Here is a 19,736-nt window from a genome sequence, read left to right on the forward strand (position 1 = left end):
GTGACGTGGTCAGTTCGCGTTGGTCGAGGCGACTTAATTCGTCGCGACAGTTGAATAATTGCACGGAATTTGCAAAGCCTGCAAATTCCTCGTACCGAAAGAAACCAACAAAATTCCCTTACCATTTTGCTGCTCAAAGGTTCGAACTCAAGATGGGAGCAATTAAAGCTGAGGAGCCCTCGACTTCCGGCGTGCGCTATTTAAATGTCAGCAGCGCGAACACATGCGCACGAAAGACACGAGCGGACACACCGTACATGTATACTCTACCTTTAAGGGGTTACCTACCGTCAGGAGGTAGAGAGAGAATCGATTGTTTGGGAATTTATTTGAGAAAGTGCATATTTTTGAACGATTTTATTTAGCTTCGATCCTCTGTTTGTATGGCTCAAATCTGGCAACTCAAATTTAACCCACTTCCAACTATCCAATTGTCTTGACACTTTGCAGGCGTGCGTAGATTGGATGACAATACAATATTTAAAAAAAAAATTAACATCGAGCGAAACTCGTACACAGGGATGTAATAGTGGGAAAATTGATCGGTGACGTGAGATCCAGTACATTAATTCGGTTACGTCTGTGGGAAATTTACAACCGAGTGAGGACACGAAGACGTCACAGGGTTCGCTCCCTAGTACGATTTAACAGTAACCAATCTCCCACATTTTAAAAGTAGCTAGGTATTCCAGCTTTCGAGACAGACCATTGAATTTTCCATAATACTCTGAAATTTAAATAGCCCACGTCGGAAGTCCGACACTGAAATCTTAATTGCACAGAGCTTGAGATCGAAGCTTCCTACTCCAAACCGATCCGAAACTATTGTCTGTCTATCGACACAAGAAATTGATTTTCAAACCCCACCCCCGCGATATTAACTCGAGAAATGTTAAACGCGCGAAGAGCGTTTCTGGTGCAGAAGCGCGACCCAGTTATGAATTGAAAGAAGTCACGAGTGGAGAGGGGAATGGTAACCCCCAGCGACAATCCGATAAGTTCACGAATCCGAATAGGTGGATGTTCGATCCCGGGGCGAAAGAATGGGCGACGCTGACGTTTTATAGTCGGCGAGTCGAGTGGCCTGAGCTTTCTCGATGCCAGGAAGTCGGAGGACGCGGAGAGTCGAAGGGGGTCGTTTCTCGCGCTCGATTTACCCGAATGCATCCGGTGCGTGGTGTGGTCCCTCTCGAGCGGATCCCAGGCCGAAAGCGCCTTCGCTGTTTGTTGCCCGTGGATTCGCCGGGAAAGGGGTCCGCCGCACGCGTGTTCGCACGTACACGGAGCGACGCGGCGCGCCGCGCGCCCCTCTGATCTCCTCTAATAGGATTTATGCGAGCGGGCTCGATTACCCGCGATCAAGGATACACGCGGGAGGCATTCCCGCGGCGTTAATTTCGCGACACGCGGTGACGCTCGATTAATCAGTCCCGTGGAAAAAGCAGCGGCGACGACGGCCGGGGAACGTGACGAGGGGAAGGAGACGCGCGAGAGGAGGGAGGTTGTCGCAAAGGTGGCGGGTTTCGATTTGGCCGTCGAACGGCCGCAAAAAGGGGACACGACACGAAGGACAAGCGGCCGAGCAAAGGAACGGAATGTACTCCGGGGAGAGCGTGAAACGGCTCGTAACCAGCAGCAGCCGGGGAGACCACTTGTCAGAAAAATCCCAAGGAGAGAGGGCTGGCCACCGCGGAATCTACTCGCGGGCAAAAAAGGGCTCGCGAGGCACCGGACACGATTCTTTTGGAAGAAAATCGCGCCCTGCCGGCGTGCAACTCGCGCCTCGCCGGTCCCCCGTCTCCCGCTCCGCCCGAACACGGCAATAACGATAAAATCCCGCGGCGACGTGAACGGCGGAGGTTTCGTGTTTTCGTAGGCCGCTCACGTATCCGCGTGGTTCTTTCGCGATCGTATATCTAACGTCGCGTCGCGGGCAAAAATCTTCGGCAAATAGTTTTCTTCGCACCTCTTGGCCGCTCACTCGCCAGTTCCCCCCAGTTGATTCCTTCTCCGCTGGTCGGGGAGGGTCCGCCAGCGACGTGGCAGAACCCGCGAGACGGCGCGCCGAGATTCTTCGCGCCTCTCCTCTGTTTATATGCAGGTTGCGCGTGAGATCCGCGCGGGGGATATTATGCCGACAGAAGAACCGCCCGGCGGATTTCTCGGTTTCCGCGGGGACGATCGAGGGAAGAAGGCGGTGAAAGATCGGGTGGCGGCATCGGCGGAACGGAATGTATATATCTCTTCTCTCTCTCGAGTTCGTTCCCCGTTGGCAGGGAGCAGCAGGACCCGCCGCGCTATTTCTTCTCTTTGGCGCGGGGGCCAGTCGCCCCGTGGACCCGTCGGCTCGCGAGCAAACGCGCTCGCTTCGCTTCTCTTATTTGGCGGTCCACGGGCGAACCGAGCGGATCGAAGGACGAACGCGAGAAGGCGGGAGGAGCGAGGAATGAGAATCGAGCATCGAGCATCGAGAGGGAGAAATAGGGACGGGAGACCAGAGAACTGAGGGACAAGACGGAGACGAGAGGAGCCTCCTTCTCCTGCATCTTCTTCTTCTTCTTCTTCTGCTTCTTCTTCTGCTTCTTCTTCTTCTTCTTCTTCTTCTTCTTCTTCTTCTTCTCCTTCCTTTCATGCGAGCCGGCCCGTTAATCCTCCACGGATCCCGCCAGGATCCCACGGAGATGCACCGAGGGAATTTGCATACAAGATCTTCTGGCATCTCCTCACCTTCCTCCCCTGGCCGACCAAGCTTGCTCGTCGTCTCTGTCGGCCCTCCAGGTCGGCGCCGTGCATCCATCTCGCTTCTCGTCGCCATCGCGACCCGCTTATGCCGCTATTCCCGCTTCGACTCTTTCGGTTTCACCTCCCTCCCCCCTCTCTCCGGCTCCAAGTCGCGGGGAACTTTGTCTGTCAGGGGTACCAGGCAGAAACCGATCCACCGTGGAACAATGGAGAGGACTCGAATTCAAGGTCCACGGTGACCTTGGCGATCAAGGGCCTCGTGTTTGGAGGAGTAAGCTCGTTAAGGGAGACCGGGAGCTTCTCGAGGTGGAAGGGATGTCCGATATTTCCAATCGGGGATGTTGCGCGTCCCGCGTCGTGGACGTTGAGATTCTCAACTCGAGGACCAGAATCAATCGGAGAATTCTACTGTTTCAGGGTTTCGGTGCTTTGTCGCCGAGAATTATACGAATAAAAAAACTTGGCGTATTTGGCGGCGTTTCTCGGCCACCCACAACTTATACGAGTGAATTACGACGATTGTCGGTGGAGTGGCGTCCGTCGGTGCCGCGAGGGTGGCAATTTTCCGGAAGCGACCCGCGGCCACAGCGAACTGAGCCCCAGGTCCCGGTAATCCCGTAGGAAAACTCATTCGATCCGATAACCCCGAAGAATTTGACGCGGGGGCCCGGCACCCTCTCGCTTCCCCGCCGGAGTTAATCCGAGCCATATACGCGAGCGATTACCGTTAATTATATTTTCCTAGCGGCCTCTCACGAGCACGCACCGTTGTACCCGATGTGTGTTTGTGCCGCGTTCCTGCCACTCATCCCCGATCCCGGGCGCAGAAGCACGTGGCGTCCGTGGCCCCGCGTTTTCGTGGGTGTACGTGCTTGTACAGGGTGGCGCGGAAATAAGCTCGAGCTACTCACTTTCTCTCGTATCCTGCTTCGCTCGCAACATTCAACACGCTGCACAGTGGGGAAATTTCCGCGATTTTGTGGCCAAAACCACAAAAATAAATTTCTCAATTCGACAAAATAAATGCGAATGTCGATTGAAGAACTAATATGAGTATCAAATGCCACCAATTTTACTGTTAAGTGTTTTAATACAAAGCTCGTATAGACTCGCAAATGTTTATGTTCGTGAGACTAGTTCACATGTTATACATTACAAACCTTTTTATTATTTTTTAAACGATTTTATTCAGCTTCGATCCTCTGTTTGTACTAATATCTGATCGAAGAAGCGAGAAGTAGCTTTGGTCGGTACTGTACGACTCTCCCCTATATATCATGCTAACAAATTAAAAAAACATCGTTTTGAGAAAAACGCGTTTAAAGTTTTAGGTGCCGTTTGTTTTTAAATTAAATGTTGCCTAAATATGTAAAAGTATAGGCATAAAGTTTTCAATTAATATAACTTGAGGGTTTCTCTTAAAAAAAATCCCAAATACCTCGCTCCTTTTCAGGTCGTCCAGATAGGAAGACTCCTTAAACGAACTTGTAAGTACTGTCAATTATTTTAATACCAAGTCCCCGATCCTCTACAGTGTAGGGTCTACACTGATTGTAAGACTGCAACGCGGAATAACAGTGGTTGTACCGTTAACATGACTAACCGCTCTAGCAAAACCCTCCCACAAAGGACAACTCCTTCTACTACCTTTCCACCCCAGGTGAGCAAAAGGTTGATCACTTATTCGCGAGACACCCCGTGTGTGTGCGTGTTTTCGTCGCGGTGGAAGGAACGGCGGCAGGGGTGGTCTGGAACACCGTGGCGTGGGAAGGGTGTGGACGAACTCTAGCACCGAGCGGATCGCCCTCCCTCGTCAGCGGCTCCTGTTCCTCCCTTAGCGTTAATACAGGCTACGTCGGGCGAAGGGCAGGATTAAATTGGCACCAATTACCAGCAAAACACCCTCCGACGCACTTTCTGCCCCCCCCCCTTCCCTGCCCCTCCGCCGTTATGGTTCCCCCTGTTGACGCCCGCTGTGCGTGGCATCCGCTCCACGACTACCCTCCAGAAAAGAAAGTCCGCCCCTAAGTGGCGCAACGATATTACATTATGAAAATATACATCCCCAGCTGACGTAAGCTGGTGGAGCGATGTAATTATCGGATGTCTCGCGTTTCGCTGCCCTCCGTGTCTATGACTGATCGACCGGCAGGAGTTCCGCGAGGAGGCTCCGGCAGACAATTGCTTGATAGAGTGCGCGACGCACAGTGGTCTGATTCGCCAAAAAGCTGGCCAAAATGCAATTTTTCAAAGCATAAAACAGCGTTTTGCTACTATGGCACATTTGTTATATACATTGCAATGTAACAAATACTGTTTGAAAAATTAAAATACAGTAATCAGTTATTATTATATAAACCTTCGAAGTTGGCTTAATTTCTTGGTCCTTAATGTCTTGATATTTCTATCATTTTTAATGTATCGCACAAAGTTTCATTGAAGGAATTCATTTGTGAAATGTTTTACCATTAAAATATGTGTTATAAACATTAAATTTGCATAGCAGCAGTCCAAAATATTTGTACATTTACCCGTGTATTTCCCTTCCCAATATATCGTACATCTTAGTCCTCCCTTAATAAAGAACGAGGAAAAAAGTAATGTCATACGCTTTTATACGCAAAGAGAGGAAATTCTTCATTTCAAGTACACTGCCCAGAAGGATATGCAACTGAAAAATTTTGCTATAATTTGCTACCCTATAAGATATTTACATTTAAAGTGCTTAAGAGGGTCTTCTACAGTTATAGACAATTTTTTGCATTCTCCGGAATTTTTTTATAACGAAACTACGAAACTTCTTCCACTGACGTTTTTTTACACGTATTTGTTCATTTTTCAACAATACTTACAAATTTTTACAATGAGAAATAATCAAAATTGGTGTCAGTACAGAGCCTCGTACGCGAAAGGGTGTACCGAAAGGATATTCTCATTGCTCTCATAAAATCTCAAGATCTACTCAACCGATTTCATTCAAATTTGGTGTGTATCTTCAATACACATGTTGCTATAGCCCGTACTAAAATAAAGTCAAGATTATTATTTTTTTCTACTTTTCTTTACTCTGGAAATGTTAACAAAAACTTCGAAAATTGGTATTTCAACTTCAAAATAACACTTTTTCCACGAAAAAAATACGTAAAAGACAATATTTATGCAAGCGGTATTACATCCTCCATTATGAATTTTATATTTTCAATGACACATTTGATATCAGCGACCACGAAAACTCTAAAGTACTAGGTGTCCGTTAAATTTGATATTTTTTTCAGGTACTCGACCACCATTTCTTTTCATTTTGCAATTTTGACTTCAGATTCTGAATCAGCGACCTCGAAAACCCTTGTATGCCAATTTTTGTACAAATCGGAAGATGCCTTCATATTTCGGCCAGCATTGGCGAATTAGACCACTGTGCGACGTTGGGACACAGACGGGGATCGTTGGAAAGAACCGTGATTCCAATACTGGGGGTAACAATCGGGGATCGCAACCAGAGAAGAATCCTCGGATCCTCAGGAATCAGCTCCCGAGCGTCGACTAATATAATTCCATCGTTGCGCACCTACGACGACTCGAGCCCACGTGTTTACGAATTCCACCGAGAGCCCGAACATTCCGCCCGGCGGTAATTTTCCACAATCCAGGGAGATTACGAGCGGCATCGCGTGACGTCCTCCGCTCGTCGTGCACGCACGGTACGCGCGGGTGGTAGACGCCTTGCACGCGGTCAGGTCGCGGGAAACCAGGCACGAGGACGACGACGACGACGACGACGAACGTCGTCGACGTCAGCCGGCGTCGTTTATCCACACGGATGGGCGGCTCTAAAGCCGCGTATTCACCTGCGCATTCGCCCCGAATGTGCATTCGGCGCGCACCGATTTTTCGCTCGTCCGGTGTTCGGCGCGTGTTCGGGGCGCGGCGCGCATTCGGGCCGATCCGCTTGTTGGCGGTCCATCAAAGCGCGCATTCGGGTCCGAACAATACCATGAAAAGGACGCCGCAAATTTCACTCAACCCCGAACGCGCGCCGAATGCGCGCTGAGCTCCGAACGGGCAAAAAATCGGTGCGCGCCGAATGCACATTCGGGGCGAATGCGCAGGTGAATACGCGGCTTAAGGCGAACGATACCCGCGCGCTGCAATTGGTCAGGGGAAGCCGTCACGCTTATCGCGTTGCCTGCCGTCGATCGGCGTGCACCTGAAACCCGCGCGTGTGACGGCCACGCACCATGAAAGAGCGGACGCATTTGCCGCGAGCGTTGCGGGTGCGGGAACTGCTACGTGCGCGCCATTTGCACAGCGGTTCTGCGGTTCCCCAGCGCGGTCAGGGATTTTCCTTGGCGGCGGTTGCGGTCGGGAAGCCGCGGAAAAGAGAGTGAGTCCCTGCGAGCTCAGCAGGTTCTGTCTCGGCAGGCTCGCGAATGTTCAGTCGGGAGGGGTTGTTGACAGTGGACACTGCAACTATTATATTCTAAGCTCTGTACGTGTCAAGCTGCGCGTTGATGCGAATTTTGATATGTTCAAAGTGGATCTTTACGGTGCATCCTGGAAAGTGTACTCGGGTAGCGTAGATTATGCAACGCGCCCCGCCACTTGCTACTCAATTGGACTCGGAATAGCGGGATCGGGGAGCTCCACTTGCCTACGACCGTGCCGGGAAATCGTGAAACAGGTCCAATAAACGGTATCCCATGAGCGGGACGCCGTGCCGGTGATATAATCGGTGCCTGTCTTCGCGATTATCGTTGAGAACGGGTGTGCCGGAGCGTCTTGTATCGCGTTACGACGCTACCACGCGCAACCGCCCGTCGCTCGTCCCGCTGGCAAAAGGGGAAGAAGCGGAGTCGACGACAGTGGGAAAAAGCTAAGTGGGAACGGGAGAGAGCGCGGGGCAGAGCGAGACAGTAAGACGGAAGAGGCAAGGAGAGAGGTAGGAGAAGAGGATAATTTATTATGCTGTCAGTATGTCGCTCACAATGACCGCCTCCTCGATTTTAGTGACACGGCGATTATCGTCGCGGCCGATCTCGGCCGATCATCGTTAGCATGAATAACGTGACAATGGTAATCCCTTTCGTGAAAGTGCTAACGGCCGTATATACGTGCCACGACGCCAGATGCTGCCGTCCTGAGAATGTAGAAGAGATCTGGTCGTTGCGGACGGTGGAGGGACCCCGAGCAGCAGGAAGAAGAGAAAGAAGAAGAAGAAGAGGTAGGAGGAGGAGGAGAAAGAGGCGCGAGGACATTCACCACGAGACACGAACGAACTCGACACGTGGCGCGTATGCGCTCCCGTCATCCAACGAAATGCTTCTAAAAATATTTAGCGGCAAGGGGAGGTAGCCAGCAGGAGGTGAAAAAATGAGAAAATCGAGGGTGCAGAGGAGTGCTCGGTTTTAATTTGGCCATTGGAACGCGACGATTCGCGTCGGGATTGAATACCGGCGAGGAGCTGAGAAGAGAAGTTTCCCGGGGCAGCGAAAGTGAGCAACGGGACAGTCGGAGGAAGCTGAGGGGGGCAGGCATAAGAAAGGGGAGGGTTGGAAATATGTGAAGTGGCATCTTCGGTTCCCCAACCGAGGAATCTGTCCCTCGACAGTCCCTGGGGGCGGCGAAATATTCTCGAACCGCTCTCCAAGGGTCGATCGTGCCACGGAGAATGCTAGACGCGGCCCGAGCGGGGGTGGTTTTCGTGGAAGACGCGGGGGAGGGCAAGGAAAGTGGCCCCGTTACAAGTTTTACTGCAGTTTTGCGGCTGGGAACAGCGAGCGCGTAACGGCGGGCAATTGAATTTAAATATTCAATTATGCGATGTGTAAATGAAATAGAAGTCTTATGCAAATGGCTACACGCCGAGGGTTGTTGCAAATTTAAAGGGTTAAATATTTATTAGCGGAGGGTTAACCGAGATTTATGGCGGCGACGTTGGTGAGGCCAGGAGAGTGTGCTCTTCGGCTAATATTCCCTCGTCGACGGAATGCCTTCTGGGAACCGTCCGCTGCTCGTGGCTCCGCCCCCGAAGATCGATATCGTTGTCCTTTGGCCGATAAGCGTTCGTCCTTGGACACGCACGCTCGATGAACCTGTTATCACGCGGGGATCGCTTCCGGTTCGTCTTTCAATTAATTTTCGCAGCCGAGATCACCGCTGCTGCGGTTCGACGGATCACCCTGTCATCGCGAACTCCAGACGACGCACAGTGGTCTGGAGGGTGGCCAAAATTCAATTTCTCAACTTCGACTTTACAATGTTTTTTTTTTTTTTTTTGTATGAATTGACAACCCTCCAGAGCTTCTGAATCCGCATACCTTTCCTTTTTCATATGATTCTTTGATTAGATATAATATTACGTAGTCAAAATCATGAAATTTTATGCGAATCTAATTGTGTTAATTATTCATTGTAGAACATCAAAATACGTGTTTGTATTATACAGTTATCTATATAAAGAAGTGTATTTCACTTATTTATAGGTGTCATAGGCATTGTTTAGTCCATGTACAAATAGTGCAATGTTTATATCAATTGAAACTTTGAGAAGGCTTATAAAAAAAAAATGATTAAGAGTGATTAACGCCGGACAATTCTTACATGAAAGCTTACACAATTGCTAACAAGAGCACGCAAATTTCAAGTGCAGTCTCCTGCAGTCTTCAATTTTATGCAGACTTTTAGAAATGACGCTGGAGGTATTTGGGCGCCCTAGTAGCATGTAGCTGCATACTCGCTTGAGTAGCGATTAATACTACTTATTTATTTGTTTAGTTATATTTATTTAGTTAAAGATAATGTTAGAACTGATTCTTTTGTCAAAAGTATAAGTATTTAATTGAATTCCGTGATAAAACAATAATTTGTTGGGAAAAAATTGATATTTAATTTTCGCCACGATTTTTTTCTCTTAATAATAATAATAATAGTGTCTTTTATTAATAATTTACGATAAATAGTCGAATTATATAATAGAAAATGAAATTTGCATTGAAAAAAGTCGAAATAAAGGTGTTTTCAATTTTGGCTCTAAATTTGAATCCGCCAACTTGAATTTTGAATGTTTGGTGTCAGATTCGTTATCAGGGACCTGAAATCCCCTCGATCACCAAATTTGAGAAGAATTAAAATTTTGCCGCTAAAAGTAGGTATCCAGACCACTGTGCGACGGGACGATCGCGCGCGGAGCGGCGGCCCGCCGAATTTAATTGAACCGATAGCAATTACCGCGACCGAATTCTTCTTGTGACGGCTCGATTTAAAAAGGACACGAAGGTGTTCTGCATGCAGAAGGAAAGGAGCTAGGCTTGCAATCTCGAGCGGGCGTCTCCTCCATTGCGTCTTCGTAGCGGTTGTGGTGGAAATTACCAAGCAGTACTCCGTTCTTCAATTTTTTTTTTAACTCAACAAGGCTAACATTTATTTATAATGAAAATACGTTGATTGAGACAATAGTTTAAACAAGTATCATTATCGGTAATATATTATCGCTATGTAATGCTAGTCGTATACAATGTTCGGCTGAGTTTCCTCTCATCATCATCATCATCATTATCGTCGTAATCATCTTTCGTTTTCTCTTTCCTTTCTCTCATCCATCGTGCTTCCCTTAAGCCTAGTAAAAGTTGTAATCGTAAACACACATACATGCACAATGTCCGTCGATGTGTCACGAGAGGGACTCGCTCCCTCCCTCCGCAACGCGCGCGCGTCTATAATCGCAACGCGCCCGCGCCAAACGGTTAATTGAAACAGCGGGCGCGCGCGCGCGCGCGTGCGTGCGTGTGCCGTAAATGCGTGTGTCGTGTATGCGTATGCACGCGTGCCTGCGTGTATTATATCTCCAAGTGTCCGTACGCGACACGCCAAACTGATCGAATCCCCTGAAGCAATCGCGTCGGAAACGCAGCGTTCCTCCCCGCTATCAAACGTTAACAACCGCAGAAACAATACGAAACAAAAACATAACACTATTAAAAAAAAAAAAAAAAATTAAAAAAGAGAACGCGCGACATCCTCAACAAACGATCGTTCTCTCCCAACCACAGTTCGCCCGAGCGTCGCACAGTGCTACGTAATGACGTTTTTTGTTCAAATCACCGTACAGGACGTAAATCTTCAGATAACTTGACGATTTGTTTTTTAAATTCCTCGCAATTAAATTCTCTGTCGATCTGTCCGGCCGAAATTTTGAATTTCGTTGCTGATTTTTTTATATTTAACGAATTATACAGCACTTTTCGAAGATCAGTATCTGTGGGCTTTTTTGGCTGCCTGTTCCGAATTTAAAGTCAGAGTTTCGAAATTGAAGGTGGTGAATCCAATATGCCGAATATAGTTGACTCTTCTGACTCAATATTGACGAGCAGGATTTTTAATATTTGATATTTTCAAACACGTACATAAACAAAAAATCAGAGATTTGCTTTCAGAAGCACAAATCCTGCTCCTCAAACAAGACTGCACATAATAAAATCGGATTTCTAAAGGCAACTGGGATAAAACGTTAAGTGAATCAGGCCCTCTAAAAATATCAAACATTAAAAATCTTGCTTATCAATATTGAATCCGAAAAGTGCTGTATAATTTGCTAAATATAAAAAAATCAGGAACGAAATTCAAAATTTCGGCCGGACAGATCGACAGAGAATTTAATTGCGAATAATTTAAAAAAGAAATCGTCAAGTTTTCTGAAAAATTACGACCTGTAGGGTGATTGGAAGGAAAAATGTCATTACGTACCACTGTGCGTCGACGAAGCTCGAACTACTATCGATTTCGCACGATTTCGCGGGATTTCCCTCGGATTCGACGAGGCCACGAGCGACGTCTCGAGAATGTAGTAAATGTACCGAGTACGCGTGACGTGGACTTCATCCAGCGAGTATTTTTGCAGAACAATTCGACCGCGGTCGCGAAGAATACCCCGTCGAACGATAAAAGATGGTGAAAATATGTTCGAGGCGATCTTCACCCTCTGAAACGCCACGGCGACCTCGCGACCGCGGGCGAACCGAGCGTACGAGGCAAGAAGCGATTGTTTTACAAAGGAAAAACACCCGGATCTCCCCCGATTCGCCCTGGTAACGGCTTCCGTCTTTCCCGAAACGAGTGCCCCGAACAACGGCCCTATCCGCTTCGTCCCTACACGAGTATCGTTAATTAAGTACACAGTCTGGGCGCACGCGAGCGCCTGCTCTGCACCTATGGCACTATGTATTCACGTTTTAATCTCTCCTCCGCTCTGCCCGGCGTCTCCTTTAAGCGTAAATCTCGACCGAATACTCTCGGACGGTCCGAGCGAGCGTTTAAGTACTTTGCGGGCTCGGGGGGGAGCCGCGAGAACAATCGACAAACGAAATAGTACAAAGAAGAAAGAACCTCGCCTCTCGTCCGCTGCGGGAACGATGCGCAAACCATGTACAGATTACTCTCTAAACACGCACCGCCGTACAACATCCACGTACGGAGGACGCTAAACAAGAAACGAAGTGTCATCACAAAATACAAGAAATGTACAATTCATACGCGTGCGAATGGTAAAAACAGGGGAACAGTACAAATTGAGCGTCGGTGGCACGCACTCTAAATGCGTTTGCAAGGTGTGGTTACACGTTTATATGATATATCGAAGATCGGAGGGAACGGGTGTCGCACGGCGTCCGTCCGTTCCCGATCCGCCGTTCAGCGGACTCGGTTCTCCTCCGTGGTCAGTCCGTACGACACTCCACCGTGTGTCGTTTGCCAAGGGGGAGAGCGTGGGGGAGGGGGGTGTGGCCCTAACGGGGGAGGTAAGACAGTCGAGAGACCTTTCGTCGAGGTCTCTCGACCCTAGGTTCGGCACTCGTAACTAGGGTTCCGACCGACTGGTGCCGAAGCCCACCTTCCGACCTCCGTACACCCTTGTTTCTTGCTTTTTTCTACTTTCTTTTATTTTATGTATTTTTTTTTTTTGTTTGTTTGCCCGTCTGTTCGATTTCTCTGATCGTAATCGGGCAGCGCCGGCATATCTGGCCGGCGTATCTGCACGACCGGTGCCTCGACGGAGATCGCTCTCCTCTGGTGCCCTGCGCCCTTCACCCTGTTTCCGTGTTACGTACCTGTCGTGTGGGGCCAACATTTGTTCCCTAGTGAACCCTGTGCGATAGTACGCCGTATCCCCTTTCTCTTACGGTCGCCTCTCTTTTTCGTACGTGTCGTGTGGTTGTTGTACACTGTCAATGAACCGTGCACATGTACCACTGGATTCGACTCGAACGCTCGCGCGTGAGGCGCGTAAGAGTCTCTCTCTCTCTCCCTCTCCCGTGTACTGCTATGATTCATGACGACTGTGTTCCGTGTACCTGTATGCTGCTCGTGTGTGTGTGTGTGAGTGTTTGCGTGTGTGTCACGTGTGCTGGCTCTCGCGTGTAGGAAATGCTAATTCCAGGGTCAAAGAGCTCCACGGCGGGGCACCAGCTGGGGGCTCTCTCCTTCGACACTTGCCCTCCTCTCTTTCCCTTTCTTTCGTTCGGTTCCTAGCTAGGCTGCACAGGTTTTCCATTCGTTTTCAGCTGAGTACAAGGGTTATTAAGTACGGGGATTGGGGGGTGGGCCTCGCGCGCCCTGCCGGCCAGGACTTGTACCTCACACAACTCCCTAGTTACGAGTACCGAGACCTAGTGTGGTTCATCGAGATTGGTCGAGTTTCGCGTACGATTATGGGCACCGCGCTCCGTTCGATCTCCTCCCGCGTTCCTCGCGTCACCGCGCTGTCTCGTGTCCGCGGATCGTCGACGAACCCTGCCTAAGATACGCTCGACGGATCGCAGACTAGATCGTGGACCGGTTCGGAGCACCAAGTGGTCGTTAGGTATCGTTAAAGCACGCGTCGATAGTCTACGAATATCCGGCGGCGTATGTTAAGCGGGGCGGTGTCGGTCGAGATCGCTCTCCAGCTCTGCACCGCTAGCAAACGTGTGTCCCTTCGTGCCCTTTTCCATCTCATCGTAATCGCGCTCTATTCGCCCGGTTTAACCGCTAGTCGAAGCTACTAATAAGTTAGAAACTAGACGTCTACGCCTCGGCTATGATTTTCACAAACGTGGATCCACATTTTCACCGCATCCGTTCATCACGCACACTTCTCCCTTTCTCTCGGTCGTTCTAGCGCGCGCGCGTACTCTTAAGTTAATTCGAACCGTACCGTTCAAAAATAGACACAAAATTCATCTTGTCACGCTGAGAAGCCTTAATCCTATTACGTATATTCTGATCACGGTTAATATTTTTCGTTTAGCAATTAATCGTATCGCTCGCGACTCGAAAGCGACTACTAACCATCCCGCCGTCGCTCGTCTTTCCCTGTTTCTCGAGCGCGCAAAGTCGCCTCGCGACCCTCTAAGTTCGCGGCCAGGCTCCGAATAGAAGGCGGACACACCGCGTGGACGTGAGCGCGCGATATATCGATTGCACGGGTGGCACGATGTCGAAAGAATCGTTCACGAATGGAACTAGGAAACGTGTGGGGGGGAAGAGGGTGAAAGAAAAAGAAGAAGCTGATCGCGACCCGCTATTCACCGTCGCGAGTGGCGAAGACCTAACCGCTCGACGATCGTCGAACGGGTATCAGAGTGGAAAGAACCAAAGAACGGCCCGAGCGACCCTCAGCCTTCGATCCCTTAAAACGAGCCTTCCGGGATGAATGGTCGGATTCGCTAAAAAAAAAGGGGGGAGGAAAGAAATATTGTCGACCCAAATGGAAGTAACAGAATCGCGTGAAAGAAGTTCTCGAAAACGATCTCAGCGACTCGTTCCCTCGAACGCCCTAAACTAACGCGCGTTCCTCGCCCTTGACGACCACGTGTGCCCTACGCGCCCTTTAATGCCCGATTGGCTCGCGGATCCGTGCGCGTTGTGCCGCAACCGCGAGAGACCTTGAGGAAAGCTTGCAGAAGGAAAGGGGGTAGAGCGCGTACCTATATCGGTGGACCACGTGGCGCTCGGTCCACGTGTACCGCGCTGCGATTTCTCCAGGACCGCGGCTCGACACCCGGTGGAAGAAGCGGGTGGCGAGATGCGCGGAAACCGATTGCGTAAGATGTCCCGTTCGCCGGCTATAATAGTTCATCACGCGGCTGGTTGGGTCCAAAGACGGACACGGGACGAGGAGATGCCTCCCGGACGTGTCTCGAAAGCGGAACATGTCGTCGGTTGGCTGGTGTGTCTGGCTCGAGACGAATTTAGAAGCATTCTTCTACGCTAGCGCGCCGCGATCTTGCGTAATCGGGGCTGCACGAGCGGACTGAGCAGAAACGAGCCGCGGACCGTGTTCCGGGCTGTCGATCTAGAATGGCGATTCGAGACGGGCATTACCTAGCACCCAGGCCGCGTCCCATCAGGGCTGCTCGCGACAACCAACGGCTCCTGGCGCCTTTAGAGATCGACGTCGAGCGGACGAGTCTGAGCGTGTGTAATTATGTAGATACGAGGTGGAATTGGTTCTACGGCTCGAGCAACACTTAACAGAGAGATATAGACAGACGTAAAGTTGAGCGGAGCAGAAAATGAGAGAAAAAACAGAATGAGACGGATCGTGAATGAACTCAAAAGCCAGCCAAGTGCCAAGCAAAGTAACGCCCGTCCCTCGCTCGGAGCAGTACGAAGACACTCGTCAGCAACGTACTGGAAATGCCGACAAGTAGCGCCAGTCCAACCGATTCGCGGCCCGCGTGCATTCGAGGCTCTCCGTGTCGCGACTCGAGCTACCTCGAAACGGAGAGGTGTCCGAGCGACAGCTGAACGGCGAAGAACGACCGTTCCCGGCTGCTAGGTACACAAATCAACCCTCGGGTGCTAGCTCGCCGATGGCACTTTCGTCTTGGGCCACGTGCACACGTGGCTCCGTGGCACGAGGAGAAGCTGGGCATCGCGCCGTCGCGGTGCTCGCGACGCGTGGTCAGTAGCAAGCGAACCATCGCGACGCGCTGGTCGCACGGAAGCCCGCGATCTTTTCTTGCCCTCACAATCTAGACGAGGGTGGACGCGGCAACGAGAAGCCTAGGGCGAGCTACAGTCGACGAAGAACAGGAAACGTCAACGAGCACGCTGGAGAGACGCGTCCTGGTCGCACGTGCTTGGGAGCGTGCAGCTCCGAGGCCGTGTCCAATGCGGGGGATGCTCCAGACGTCGACAGAGAAGAGAACGAGGATGAAGAAGTAGACGATGTAGAAGTAGAAGAGATAGCAGAAGAAGGTAGAGAAGGGTGGTGAGAAGAGAAAAAAAGGTCTCGCGGTATCGGCACGGAAGTCGCGTCTATTACGAGCACGGATATACGGCCGAGCTGATGCTGTGGTAGGCGGCGAGGGCGGCGTGCGCGTGCGCTGGGGGCGCGGATGCGGCTGCGTGCGGCGAGGTGGCCATCGCGGATGCCGCCGCGGCTGCCATCATCATCTGTTGGTGCGTACGCTTTAGGGAGTTGGGAGTTGTGGCGGCGCTACTTGGGGTAATAGCAGTAGTAGTGGTGGTGTTCGACTGCGGCGCAGGGTGGTGGTTTTGGCTTTGGTTTTGGCTCAGTTGCAAGGGGGTGGTGGTGGCGATACTGCCGATACCGGCGTGATTATTATTGTTATTGTTATTATTATTCTGGTGGTGGTGATGGTGGTGGTGGTGGTGGTGGTGGTGGGGGGTGATCGCGTCGTGCGGATAATAAGACGTTGACGATGGTGAGGTACTCACGACGTCCGGCGTGCTGGCTCCGTCCGTGTGGCTGGTGCTGTCTGCGGTGCTCCTCGGCCCGCCGCCGTCCAAACCGTTCCCGATTTCTGGCGGTTTCGAGCTCTCCCTGTCGTCGATCACCAGGTCGATCGGCATCTTGCCCTTCAAGCAGCTGATGTACCGGTGACAGAAGTTGTCGCACAGTTCGTGCACCTGTGAACAGAACAAACGCGTACCGATTAGATAGGTCTCGCAAACGAATCTTTCATCGTGTTATCTATTATTACACTATTTCATCCTTAATCCTCATAGCTCGCAAGCACCTAACCCCCCCGATAAGTCTATTCGCGTCGAGCCGTCTCGATCCCAGTAAACCATTCCACCCGGTATTCCAACCTCGAACCGAAGGCACCAAAAGATCCGCCCGATGCGAACACGCTGGGTATCGATACACAAAGATGGAGGAGAGGCTGTTGAGGAGTTCGTTGCATCTCGAGGCCGTGGAAGCGGTCCGCCAGCGAGAGACAAGACCCGTTGCATCCACCGCGGTGAGCGCGAGAAAGACAGAGAGAGGAGGTCTGACCGGTGTCCAGTCGACCAGAATGTTATGTATGCAAATGAGGTCTGACAGGCCTATAGGATACCCGGTCCTCCACCGTCCTCCTCACGGTTCATCCTCCTCCCGCTCTCCACCTCGAACCCCTCCTAACTCTCTCACTCTCCCTCGTGAACCGACTCGCCACGGTCTGGCCCCGCTTGATTCGGTTTAGAAAAAATGTATTATATAAGCAAAAGCAAATAAAAACGCTTATCTTGTTATATGTAAATCGAACGGGGTGGAGGGACAGGAAGGTAGAGAGGGGACTGGCGCATTACGAGGCGGCCTGTCGCCCCTCTGGTTGCAAGCGCGTATGCGGCCTCTTCCTGCCCTGTTTACCAGGGGCTTCTTCTCCTCCCCGGGCAACGTATCCTAGGCAGATACTTATGGCTTTCTTCTTATTAGGCATTTATAGGTATGTAATAGAGAAGACGGCCATGTTTGCCGTAGGCGGCACCGTCCAATGGTGGAAGGCCGTGGCTGACGCCGACACCGTCGTAGACAATGCACGCGTTTATCATGCGTTAAGCGTATGCGAGCAGAGGAAGGCTCGTTGATCGAACGCGAGTGCCCGATCCTCTTTCGAGAGATCGCCGCGCTGCGCCACGTTCGAGCACAGAGCTCGATACACGTTGCATACGATATTTCACGATCGCCTCTCTTTCTCCCTGTCTCTCTCCACCTACACGGTCGCACTCAGTTTCCATGGGAAATTCGCGTGTCAGTGGGAGCTGACAAAGGAGCCGCGTGTACGGACATCGCGGTCATGTTTGCTGGCTGGCCCGAGGGTACCTACCGACACACGGTGGTTCCACGGAATTTTCCTCGAGGTACCGAGGCGGCCGTGCCACGAGACTGCGGTAACACAATGCCTCCTCGAGATGACTAGACTCTCTTTAACGCGGGGACGAAAGGGCGGCGAGAGAGGGGGCGGAGGAGCTCGAAGGACAGCGGCTATAATGCCGGACTGGTTAGAATTTGATCCGCCGGGAGTCGAGTCGAACCGGCCGACAATGCTCACCGAAGAAAAGAAACGGGGCCCCATCCTACTTCTCTCCTTCTTCTCGCTCCCTCCGCCGCTTCGCCTGGGCCGCCGAAAGGGGCCTGCGCCCGCAGAATGCTCGCCTACACCGAGACCACGACCAGGCGACGCTGCTCCCTCCGGAGGGACCTCTCGCGTGCGGGAACACGGATATCGAGTCATTTTTTGGCGCGTTTTGCAACTGTACTGTCTTACCTCTTATAGATGGGTCACCGCTTAGTTTCGTCGAGCGTATGTAACTCGAGTTGGTGTCAGAGCGGTAAGAAATGACCACCATCCAGAAGAGGATTGCTAATGAGAGCAGACGCGCGATAGAAGAATATAAAACAGCCACGTCGATACTTCTGCACCCCCAAAAACCTGCTCGTGATCTAGAACACGATACCGCGGACGCGGGTTTCTACTAACCATCGACCCTTTCAATCGCGTCATCCTACACCGCAGAGGATGATCTCAACCGGGTTGACACAGGATCCACCGAGTCCCTAACGATACGTACTCGACTTCTACTAGAGAAGAACATATCGTCTGGCTTCCATTTATAGTAGGACTGTAACGAATATTCGAATAATCTAAGTATTCGAATATTCGAATAATCTAAGTATTCGAATTTTCGAATACCACAGAATTCGAATATTCGAAAAATCTAAGTATTCGAATTTTCGAATACCACAGAATTCGAATATTCGAATACCACAGAATTCGAGTAATTTCTTCGAATATTCGGTTCTATTGAATTTCAGATTGTACCGAATAGGAATCTGAACATGAAATATTTTTTCACAGTTTATCGTGAAATTCTTTTCATATTGGCCTGTACAATTATTTGTTTTTCAAATGATAAATTTGTAATTTTATTAATTTTTGATAATTTATCCATTTTGAAGCTAAAACAACCATCAGTTATTATTATTATTATTTTTATAATAATGAGTGAACAACCCCGACGAAGTCGACCAAGGGCCCCCTCCTCTAGGCCTGCTCTAGTTATTTCTCTAAATTTATACAGTGTTATTCGCTTTATAGACACCACCTTACTCTTTAATAGTAATAGTAGTAATTTTATTCTTTGTTTCTGTAAGCTACCCGCACACGCGCGAATGTCTCTCCCTTCTCTCTGGGTTGTTAGGCCCGATTAACTCTCGTGGCACGCGATGTAAGTGACTTTGTCACTCGGCAAATTAATTTTAAGTGACTGATTGAAAATATCATGACAAAAAAGAACTCACTGGCCCGACTGACGACCAGACGAGGAAAAAACGTTGTTGTCCATACGGTGATTTTAATGAGAATAATGCGTTGACAATGAACGAACACGACTGTGTTTTAGAATGATGTCTGCGTCACGAACGATTGACGAGAAAGGGTGCTGTTCTTGATAAAATTATTAGTTAATTTGTTAAATTTATTCTTATTTAATAAATAAATTAAAGAAACTCTACAAATTTAATATTCACCTGTTTATCAAAAACATCTCCTTTTGTTTATAATTTAAGGTCTGCTCTGCCCAATGAATTATTTTTTAAATGGCTGCAGTGCATAGACTGTACAAAGGTAGCATAATGATTAGTCTTTTTATTGGAGGCTTCTATGAATGAGTTGATGAAATATTTACTGACTCTGGTATAAATTATTAATTTATGTAAATATGCATATTCA

The 19,736-nt window shown here is 49.8% G+C and overlaps 1 protein-coding gene across 5 annotated transcripts in view; it reads right to left on the reverse strand.

Annotated features, from left to right (window-relative positions):
• The window catches only part of Hth (Meis homeobox homothorax), a 466,430-nt gene that overhangs the window by 391,387 nt on the left and 55,307 nt on the right, over positions 1 to 19,736 (reverse strand). For all 5 annotated transcript variants that reach the window (XM_076810875.1, XM_076810873.1, XM_076810874.1 and 2 more), the window contains exon 6: positions 16,459 to 16,650. In XM_076810875.1, coding sequence (XP_076666990.1) covers positions 16,459 to 16,650 — 192 coding nt within the window. The remainder of the gene's footprint in view (positions 1 to 16,458; positions 16,651 to 19,736) is intronic.

The sequence above is a fragment of the Andrena cerasifolii genome, chromosome 4 (genome assembly GCF_050908995.1).
Source record: "Andrena cerasifolii isolate SP2316 chromosome 4, iyAndCera1_principal, whole genome shotgun sequence".
Classification (NCBI taxonomy): Eukaryota; Metazoa; Arthropoda; class Insecta; order Hymenoptera; family Andrenidae; genus Andrena; species Andrena cerasifolii.